Below are 11389 nucleotides of genomic sequence, written 5' to 3'. Positions count from 1 at the left end.
CTTTCTAGGGCCTCAGCATCTATTTTGTATCATGGTGACCAGAACTGGAAACAGTGGTTCAAGTGTGGCTTTATTACTGCAGTATAGAATGGTATCACTTCCTGTGATCTTGTTGATGCAGGATAGGACTGCATTGGTTTTTTAGCATCTGCAGCAACTGCTGGCTCAAACCCAGGTGGCCATCAACTAGGACATCAGGATCCTTCTGTTACTGCTGTTGAGCCAGGCACCACCTATTCTATACCTCTGCATTTGACTTTTCTTGCCTAAGGGTAAAATCTTACTTTTCTCACCACTAAATTGCATTTTGTTGGATAGAGTCCAGTGTTCAAGTCTGTCAAATTCCTTATGAATCTTATCTTCTAAAACGTGAGCAATTTCTCACAGCTTGGTGGTGTCTGTAAATTTGATGAGCACCCCTTGTATTCCCCCATCTAGATCATTTATGAAGATGTTGAAGAGCACTGAGCCTAAGACAAAACCTTGAGATACTCCACTGCGTGCTTCCTTCCGTGTAGTTCTGATGAGGACTACATGCTGAGTGCATTTGGTCAGCCAACTGCAAACCCATCTGGTGGTGATTCAGTCTATCCCACACTGTCCTATCTTACCAACAAGTAGGCTGTGATCTGCATTACCAAATGCCTTACTGAAATCTAAGTTTACTATATCCACAGCATTTGCCTGGTCCACTAATGTAGTCATTATCAACAAAGAGAGTAAGGTTTGTTAAAAGCAGGTCATGCCAAACATGATCATGCTGGCTTCTAGTAATCACTTTGTTCATTTCTAGGTGTGCACAAATCCACTGTTTATCTTTTCCAGGATTTTCTCAGGAATCGATGACAGGATGATTGGCCTGTAGTTTCCTCTTTTTGAAGGCGTCTGAAAATATTGCTAAGATAACTGCAGGGACTTGTTCAGCAGTCATCAGGAGTAAACACTGACTTAAAGGGATTCAGACACAGACAGACATATACACATTTACCTAATGTTCCCTAATTTCCTCTCACTATACTTTTTCATAAAATTAGACTCGATGCTTATAGCAATACAAAACAGAAAAACTACTACAGGTACTCCTCGACTTATGACACAATTGAGCCTAAAATTTCAGTTAAATGAGATATTTGTTAAGTGAGTTTTGCCCCATTTTACGACATTTCTTCCCACAGTTGTTAAATGAATTACTGCAGATAAGTTGGTACTACGGTTGTTAAGTGAATCTGGCTTCCCCACTGATTTTGTTTATCAAAAGGTTGCAAAAAGTGATCACATGATCCTGGGATACTGCAACCGTCATAAGTATGAGTCAGTTGCCAAGCATCTGAATTTTAATCACATGATCATGGGGCTGCTACAAAGGTCATAAGTGTGAAAAATGGTCATAAGTCACTTTCTCAAGTGCCATTGTAACTTTGAATTGTTACTAAATGAACTGTTGTAAACTGTAGATTAGTCATTTTCTAAACTTTTCATGGCCGGGTAAAGCAAATTTTTATTCAATTGTAAGTGCCAAGTATGATCCAATGGATGCATATTACAATGTAACTTTATTCTCAAAATAGTTTTATCATGTCCTTCAAATTAAGGAAATAACAGGCCTGGTTTCTTAGGTGCTACAAGCTTTCTAGCATGCATGAATCATTACTTTATCACAATGATATAAACTATAAATTTCTGATTTAAAAAATCCCTCCCGACCAGATACCCTTTTGTACATTATAAAACAGTAAACACGTTTATAACTTTCAAGTCATTGTTAAAGATAAAGAACCATTAATATAGATTCGTCTTCTTCATGATTTTCAAGAATTCTTCCTCATTTATTTCTCCATCTCCATCACGATCAGCTTCATCTATCATTTCCTGGGAAGTAAGGGGAGGAGAACCACTGAAGATTAGGCACTGTTCTAGAAGCATCTGACACTACGTTCATGAAACAGACTTTCAGTGTTAACTTATAACTTTTATGTTTAAACTTCACGTTATAGGAGTTATATATACTGTAAGAAGTTACAGTTATATGTAAAGTTATATGTAAGAATGAATTTATAAGTATTTGTATCACTTAACATATGAAAAATGGCACCACCCTTCTACCAGTGACAGAGACATTAGGCTTGATAAAATCCTCTGTCTGTAGAAATAGTCATATTATTCAGGAAAAACTGTCTAAGGAGGAGGGATAAATACAGGCTATTTTTCACAGAATATATACAATGACCTTGGAATGTTGAATACCACACAGGAGAAAGAAAAAAATAGAAAACTGTCCGGATGGAGTTCATTCTGTAACAGTGTATCGTCTCTAAATGCACACTAAACATGCTCGTTTTGTGTAAGGCATCACATGCTCTTTTTTATTATTCTATAAACTCTGATAAAGCATAACTGAACAACAATATTTAAGCAGGTTATAAGCTTCTGTAATTCTTAACTTGTTGAAAACCTATTAAAATATCAACTCCTGGGACTTCCGGTTTTTTGCCCGCAGCACATGGCCGAGCGAGAGTGGATCTGCTCCCCACAGCTACTTTCTTCCTGCTTGGGGGACCCTAGAAAGGTCCGAAGTTGCCCCGAAGAGATGACCGTGAAGGAGGGGTGCCCCACTGATCACAAAGTGATGGCAATTGCTTCGTTTGATCCGGGGAAAGCACTTCGAACCTGACAGGAGAAAGGCTAGCGTGAGATCAGCGTCTAGCCCAAGCTGCTTGCAGCCAAAGTCCCAGAGCACGAACCCGAACATCAATGAACGTGTTTGGAATTGGTGAGAGTACTGATCTTCTTTCTTCTATCTAATATCTAAATCCTTGAAAAGATCCCCAAAGCAAAAAAACCTCCAGAAGTGAAGGAAGGGGACTATATCCTCCTTCCGACAGAAGCGGCAAATTAATATTAAAGGAGGAAAGATATATGCTAAAATTTGATTTAAAATACTTCACTGGACAAATCTAGGAACTAAAAAATTGTCAAGATTATACCCTAAATTTTTTTTGATGGAATTATAAAAATATATAACAAAAATAACTTTTTGATTGAAAGAAAAACTGAAAAAAGAAATAACTGCTGACATCTAGTGGAGAATCAGAGAATAGAACACTAACAATAAGGACTCAGAAATTGGCAGAATGCCTAGAAACAAAGAAAAAGTTGTTCTTTGCATTGCAAATAACCTTGAAGACAGCTGGGAACAAAGAAAGAGCCAGCTATAAGATTAAAAAGTTTTTGAAACAGAAAAAAACACTTGGAATGTTGCTTAAATCTAAGAACTGTTTATGGAAAAGAAAAACTTTGGCTTTTTGGCTAATCTTTTAGAGGAGAATCTGCAGGAAGGATTTAAAGTGGCTTAACTCACTGAACTGTAACTTTGACTGACTGATAAATTGACTTTTGAATTAAAACAATGATGAAAGATTATTTGAAGGGGGAGACAACATGGATATCACATATGTATTGAAAAATGAAAGGATGTCACATTCAATATTTTCTCCTGAAGGACTTAGCCTGGAAAATCAAGGGCCTCCAGAAGCAATACTTCAAGGCTACATAAATACTTTCCAGGAGGAAATATATGTAATGTTAGGACAAATAAAAATGACAATAGACTCAAACCATGAGGAAATCTGAAACAACTTTGATGATGTAAATAAGCATATTTCCAATCTAAATCTACAGTTAAAGAACACCCAGGAAATAACAACAAATGAACAAATAAATCAGACAGCAGACTACTAATTACAAGAGTATGATCAAATTGACAAAATAACAAAGGAAAAGAATTACAATTTGACACAAGCAGGAAAAAATCCACAAGGTTCTGATACAACAAGAAAAATGGAAATATCAAGAGCACCATCAAAGTTTGGGAGACAGAAAGTCTTTATCTTACTTACTTCATCGTTTGTATTCCCAACAAAATTGGTAAAAATACAAGAACTGCTGGGTAAGTGGATTACATCAACTTGGAAAATTACTCGGCAAAAGACGACAAGAGACAGATACAAGAGATTTGACTCGCCCTACCAGATGGACCATTACCTGAATAAACATTTGTTTGAATATGGCTAAAAGAACATTTGTTTGAATATGGCTAAAAGGGGCCTTATAAGAAGGATAAAAGATTTAAGTAATATAGTATGTTTTATAATCTATGAAATGTTAAAATAGTATGTTATATCTAGATACTATAAGATAGATAAAAGTATAGTATTTCTATAATACATGATATAAAATATTGCGATGATGTACCTAAATGGGAAAAATTGGAGTTAGATGACTAATATGAAGAAATTATGACTGATAAGAATTGGATTGAATATAAGGGAATTTAAGAGAACAAAAATTATAAAAATAGGATGCATGCGGAACTAAAGAAATGATGATTATGAGAATAAAATAAGCTGGAAAAAAGGTTTTATTTATAGAGATTATTATTTGTATAAATATAAAAAATGCCTATATCTAATTATTTATATATTGAAAATATTAATTATATTTTGGCTAATGTTGAAGAAGGAGAATACAAATGGGAGAAGGGAAGATCAAAGAAATGTATCATCAATCAATATATTAATTATGGAATTATCAAATTTAGTTATTATTGTTAATTAATCGTTATTGTCCTTTTTTTGTTAAAATATAAACCAAGACAACACGCTGTACACCAGGCACTGGAGATTGTTAGTTTAAAAACAAATAAAATATCTATTTTTTAAAAAAATAAAGTATCAACTCCTTACTGAGGTGCCCCAATCTAATTTCAGACTCTTCAATGGAACTAACAAGATGTAGATCAGTAACACAGCGTATCAAGAAGATATCAAGAAGATTCCACCTCTACTCCATCTATGCACGAGTTCCTTTTATCAACTTTTATTAATTTCAATATTTTAATTTAGCACCCAATGTTTTGATGTTTTTAATCTTAAGTGTTTTATTCTGTTATTTATGGCATTATAACCTACCCAGTTATTTGATAGAGGGCATATAAATTTAATAAATAAAGCTAAAACTGATTTATATCTTTTTAATTATTCTCTCTTTTTGTTTTGCTTTTATTCACTTTTTAAGTTCTGGTCACATTTTGAATTGTCTTCCACTTTGTAAACTGAAGGATTAAAATAATAAAATTTGCATTAAAAAACACAAATTGTCTATTAGCAGCTAATTCAGAACTTAAGGGAAGTGTACTGAAAAAGTAAATAAAATAAGACTCAATAGTTTAACAACACAGGAAAACAACACTGGAAAGACCAATCACTAAAAATGAATCAAAGGCTGAAGATAAACTTTTATTAGAAACCAATAAAGAGGACGAATTACAACTCTTAGATGGCATGATATAAAAGCCCAATATGCTATGCAAAGCTGAACAGTTACCTGCAGTTCTTCATCTGTTAAATTTTCCCCAAGTTCTTTGGAAACTCGCTTTAGGTTTTTAAAGGAAATCTTGCCTGTACCATCATCATCAAACAGTCGGAAAGCTTTCAGAATTTCTTCTTTAGAATCTTTTTCATTCTTACAAAAACAAAGGTAAGAAAGTTAAAAAAAAAACAAAAAACCAAAACACCCCTAAGCATCTTACATCTCTCTATAATGATAGTAAAATCATGTTACCATTTTTGTGGTCATCATTTTTAAAAAGTCTTCAAAGTTTAGGGTGCTGCTTCCATCTTTCCCAATGTCTGCTATCATCTTTTTAATTTCTTCTTTCTTTGGCTCAAAACCAAGAGCACGCATTGCAACCTGCAATATAAAAGCTAATAACTTGTATATCCAATACACACTTGAAAATTACCTACAAGCCTGTCTGCCTAAAAAAGTTGCTCCTGATTAAAGAAGTGTTAGTCCCATTAGTGTCCCAGGAATTCTATAGGTTCTTAACGTGGTATGCTCCGCCAAATTGAGTTCCACCAGACGTAGAGATCTTTGCAAAGCTTTATTCCACACAGAATAATGTATTCATTTATTTATTTGTTAACTTTATTTGCTGCCTATTTTGCTGTGGGAATTACTCTAGCCTATGCTAAACATCTGTCTGTATCTTTTACACAGTTTTTATACAGTTCTTACAAAGCACATCCCATTAAAGGAATATACAGCCATAAATAATTCTTAAATCTTTTACTGCTTTTACTCCTCGATTCTCACTGTAGGGATAGGGATCTGCAATTAGCTTGTTTTCGGTTTATCTCTAATCCATGGAAATTGTCCTATTGTTATTATATTTCTTATTCTGTTGGTTTAATAATTTCCATGCAATTTCATTTCCCTATATTTTACAAACTCTAATTTACGATTTTCTGTTGCTTCCCTGAGACTGCTGTCTCCCTCTCCCTTTCTCTCCAAAAAGATAGCTGCATCAAGGCTGGGAAAACAGCACATGCTTGCCATTTTGTTGTTGTTCGTGTGTGTGTGTGTATGTAAATTTTTTGGCTTGCTAACAAAGAATAAAGGGAGACAGATATGATCATTTCAAACTTATTTGTTCTCATCAGTCAGCCATACCCTTCTGAGATTTACACAAATATGAGCTGCCACTGCTGTGGCTACTGCCTGTGGATGGCCTTGGGTTAGGCTGAAACAGGAAATAAGATTTGTCCCGTGTTTGGGACCTAAGCAAGTACATTGTTGTTCGTTGGGAAGTCATGTCCGACCCATCGCGCCCCCATGGACAACGTTGCTCCAGGCCTTCCTGTCGTCTACCATCTTCTGGAGTCCATTTAAGCTCACGCCTACTGCTTCAGTGACTCCATCCAGCCACCTCATTCTCTGTTGTCCCCTTCTTCTATTGCCCTCAACCTTTCCCAGCATTAGGGTCTTCTCCAGGGAGTCCTTCCTTCTCATTAGGTGGCCAAAGTATTTGAGTTTTAGCTTCAGGATCTGGCCTTCTAAAGAGCAGTCAGGGTTGATCTCCTCTAGGACTGACTGGTTTGATCGCCTTGCAGTCCAAGGGACTCACAGGAGTCTTCTCCAGCACCATAGTTCAAAGGCTTCAATTCTTTGACGCTCAGCCTTTCTTATGGTCCAAATTTCACAGCCATACATTGCAACTGGGAAGACCACAGCCTTGACTAATACGCACTTTTGTTGGCAGGGTGATGTCTCTGCTTTTTAGTGTGCTGTCTAGATTTGCCATGGCTTTCCTACCCAGGAGCAAGCGTCTTTTAATTTCTTGGCTGCAGTCCCCATCTGAGGTGATCTTGGAGCCCAGGAAAACAAAATCTGTCACTAGCTTGCCATTTACTGTTTTATAAAGTGTTCTATGTTCCAACATGCAACATCAGATTAAGATTAAAAACTTTTAATCTCTGAAACAACAATACCTACAGTATTTCTCCAGGCCAGGGGTAGGCAACCTTGGCTCTTTTATGACTCGTGGACTTCAACTCCCAGAATTCCTGAGCCAGCTGGCTTAGGAATTCTGGGAGTTGAAGTCCACAAGTCATAAAAGAGCCAAGGTTGCCTACCCCTGCTCCAGGCACTCCTGAATATATTTGTAACTGGTAGAACTCAAGATTCAAATAAGAAACAAGAGTTGATCCAGAAAGCACAAAATGTATGGTATGCTCCCTCCATAAGAGGCCATTGTGGACCCAACAGTTTTTGACAATTACTAACCAATCTTCATCCTTCTCTTACTGAAGTATGACCTATGCTTTGTACTATTTTCTTATCGCAGTTAACACAAAGCTTATTTAAGCAATGAAGCTGCAAAATAAAATAAGACAACCTGTATAATGGGCTTCCATGGGCACGATGAACTGCAAAGTTGGATTTTGCAAGCTAGTCCTGATGTAACGCTTAATAGACCACTTTGGGTAATATCATAGGTTTGTAAGAAAATATTGCAGCATAAAAAAACCCAAAGCAAACTAAATTGTTAAAGAAGACAAAGAAAATTAATACATACCTTCAGCTCTTTGATATCAATGCTACCACACCCCTCAGTATCAAACAAATCAAAAGCTTCTCTGATCTCCTGCTTCTGATCTTCAGAAAGCTCATGTTTTAACCCACTACTTCTCCGACGATGGGAGCCACTCATACTTGGTTTCTTGGATCCAGATGCCTTCAGTAAATGCAAGTTAAAATAGAGTTTGAAATATTTATTTCACGGAAGTTATATTCCATATTGCCGAACAAACAGTAAACAGCTCTAAGACAGCCCCACCAACACTGCCAGGGGAAACCACTAGAAAAGGGGTGTCAAATTCAATTTCATTGAGGGCTGCATCAGCATTGTGGTGCCCTCAGGGAGGCCGGGTGGTCACAGCCAATTGGGTGAGCATGGCCACCTCGACGTTGCTAGTGGGGGAGGATGCCTGTGGGGGTAGAGCAGGTTGGGGGAGATCCAGAGGGTCTCTGGTGGGTGGGGCGGTGGGCAGGAGGCTCATCCTGAGGGGTGAGGCGAGGCGAGGCAGGGGCCGGGGCAGCTACCTGACACCATCAGCCCCCGCACACAGAGCCCAGCGAACACATGGGAGCTGATGGTGTCAGTCAGCAGTCACAGCTTGCCGGCCCCTCGACTGAACAGTCTGGGGCTGTGCAGCCAGCTGCAAATACTGGGCCAGTAGCAGGCGGAGATAGGACAGAGTAGGCGTGTCCGGTGGTCCACATCATGTGCCGCCAACCCCGATTGCACATGCTGCTGGGTGCTGCCGCAATGCTGCATATGGAGGGCTGGCCCGATATTCACCACGGGCTACGCAGGTCCTGCTGCCAGACGCCGTCGGCCCCCGCACATTCACTACCTCCTGTGCACGTGCCTTGGGGGCTGCCCAGGTGGCTCAGGCTAGGTTGGTAGGGGACAGTCCCTCACCATCTCCAGGGCATCCCAGGGGCCAAATATCAACCTTGTGTTTGACATGTCTGCATTAGAATATAAACTTACTCCTTACTAGCATTGATGATGTTACCTAGTTTGGGTAATGAAACATCTGCAAGTAAACAACCGAGATGAGACCAAAGACCCTTCATTTCAACCTACAAATATTCTTCTTTATTAATACCACATTGCTTTGAAGCGTATATATTCACTACTATGTGGTACTTATACAGTTCATTTGTACTGCACTCAAGATATAAGCAGAATCAAAAATATTAGTAGGCAAAAACAATTTTCCCCCTTAAAACTATATTTCAATTACTTTTAGCTGACTACATGCAGATGTCATTTGTATGCCCTCTCAAGGGGAACAAATTGACAGATGTGAATAAACTGCAAAAATTTGCAATTTTTAATAAGACTGGGAAACTGGAATAATACATGGCACTAAGCCATGTTTACTTTTAATTGAGCGTGTTGCGGAAATACACACGTTTTATAAACCATGATTTTCAGCCCGCTGGAGTGTAGTCAGCAAGTTATGGCTGAAATCCACGCATGCAGTGCCTTTTTACTACAAGTATTACAACTGCAAAGAGAAAACAAAATCCACTGTATTACTACAATAAATGTTATTTAAATCGCCCCTAGTTTCTTCATAACCCATTTCTTGATTTACGGTATTTATGACTCACGTATACTCACTGGCAAAAAGACACCAGTTCTCTGCACATTTATTCAGGAATAAGTAGAGAAACTTCCCCCCCCCCAGCAGAAATTCAGAAGATCGAGATACAACACTTGCTTTTTAAAAATCTGATCAGTTCTAAAAATATCCGCGAGTAAAATAGGGCATAGATTTACTACAGCCAATCAGGCTGGATTTGGCGCGAAAAATATGCCGAAAAGTCACTGGTTCAGGTTGAATCACTAGAGATTTAATGACGCTGTAACTTAATTCGGTTAACTAGATCCAGAGAGGCTACAAAAAGATTAACAAATATTATTTCCTTTACCAAAATCTGGAGAAAGAAACACTCACCATTATCTTACAATAGCTGGGTTCACTTATTCAAGAAACCACACAAGCCAAACCACCTGCAAAAATTGATTACGTTCCGCCTCCATGTGGCTGGATTGTCCAATGACAGAAAAGATTCCCGCGAAAACTCGCGTCTATTCGTTACCAAGGCCAATCAAGAAACGCGAGTGACGGCCGGGCTTTGTGACGCCATTCGGAGCTCGTGTTGCCGTTTCCGCTGGATACACAACAAACGAGGTGCTGGCGTCCTAGTAACCAGAGGCGCTCCCGAGGACGCTAGGAGGTTGAGTGTTGGTTTCCCTGGGTAGCTGCTGGTTGACGAATTATTTTGCAATAAGCCAAGGAAGTACGTGGTAGCAGGGTGGATTCAATCTGGGCTGAGATTATTGCGGTAGGAATATTCGGAATAAGACGTTGGTTTTTGACCACTTCATGGGATACTTTTCATTAACGAAACAACAAGGTAGCCAAATTGGCCCAGCAGGAACACCAAACAAACCCTCATAGGTAACAACGCAGGGTTCTTGGTGTCTTAACTCTAGCCATTTACCAGAAGCAGGCAGTGAAAATAAATTTATCAAGGTCTCAGCAGGATCAGAACAATAATATTGGAAACTATTGCGATTTCACGAGACTTATTTCTAAAAGTTTTTTTTTTGGCTCCAGCCTTTCATAAAATCCTCCAGAATCATTACTAAGGGTTGTAAAGCCTCTTGTTTATATATATATACTTTTCTATAAGGATCGTACTAAACTGAAGGATTATCGGAAATAATAAAAAGCTCAAGCAAGTGTATGAACTGAAAGCAAAGATTTGGGAAATAATTATTGACATGAATGAGTTCCTAGATGAAATAACCGACAGATAAAGCAAAAGTATATTTTTAAGAGGATCACAGAATAACATTGATTAGTGAACTTCCTGTCGTTTTTTTGCTATTTTTTGCTATTTCACATAATTTACGATTTTCAATGAGCTGACCTGAACATATCAGTACTTTTTGAAGCAAATATTAAAACTACACAACAAAAGATTAAAACATTTAAAATGTAACAGAAAAAAAATATACACCTTTTTCTGAGCTCTTGCTTAGAATGTATTTAAATAATATTGTAGACTTCAAAAATAATTTTCAAAATAATAGGAAAGTAGTGGAAGCCAATGCTGTCATTAGGATCCCACTCCCTGCTTTTATTTAGATCTTTGGAACTTAAGCTGCAGTAGAATTATATTAATGCTTATTCTCCTGTTGGAAAAACTTCCCATGGTCTCAAACCCGAATGACCAAAGATCTATATATATATCTATATCTATCTATCTCTATCTATCTATCTATCTATCTATCTATCTATCTATCTATCTATCTATCTATCTATCTATCTATCTATCTATCTATCTATCTAATCTATATCTATATCTATCTATCTATCTATCTATCTATATCTATATCTATATCTATATATATATATATATATATATATATATATATATATATATATATATATATATATATATA

The 11389-nt window shown here is 37.5% G+C and overlaps 1 protein-coding gene across 2 annotated transcripts; it reads right to left on the bottom strand.

Moving 5' to 3' along the window:
• Positions 1-1363: 1363 nt before the first annotated feature.
• On the bottom strand, positions 1364-9899 carry LOC308670669 (uncharacterized protein). Of its 2 annotated transcripts, XM_081332278.1 has the most exons (6): positions 9873-9899; positions 9324-9419; positions 7916-8074; positions 5620-5748; positions 5383-5520; positions 1364-1869 (listed from the first exon to the last, which is right to left on the bottom strand). In XM_081332278.1, exons 3-6 carry the CDS (start codon positions 8048-8050, stop codon positions 1780-1782), a joined length of 492 nt encoding a protein of 163 aa, XP_081188404.1. In that variant the 5' UTR covers positions 8051-8074; positions 9324-9419; positions 9873-9899; the 3' UTR covers positions 1364-1779. The 2 variants fall into 2 exon arrangements, with proteins under 2 accessions (XP_081188404.1, XP_081188403.1); XM_081332277.1 differs by lacking the exon at positions 1364-1869 and having other exon boundaries at positions 5200-5520.
• Positions 9900-11389: the final 1490 nt, after the last annotated feature.

Source organism: Vipera berus (genome assembly GCF_964194415.1).
Source record: "Vipera berus genome assembly, chromosome: 7".
NCBI lineage: Eukaryota > Metazoa > Chordata > Lepidosauria > Squamata > Viperidae > Vipera > Vipera berus.
This window is presented reverse-complemented; position numbering and strand designations above follow the sequence as displayed.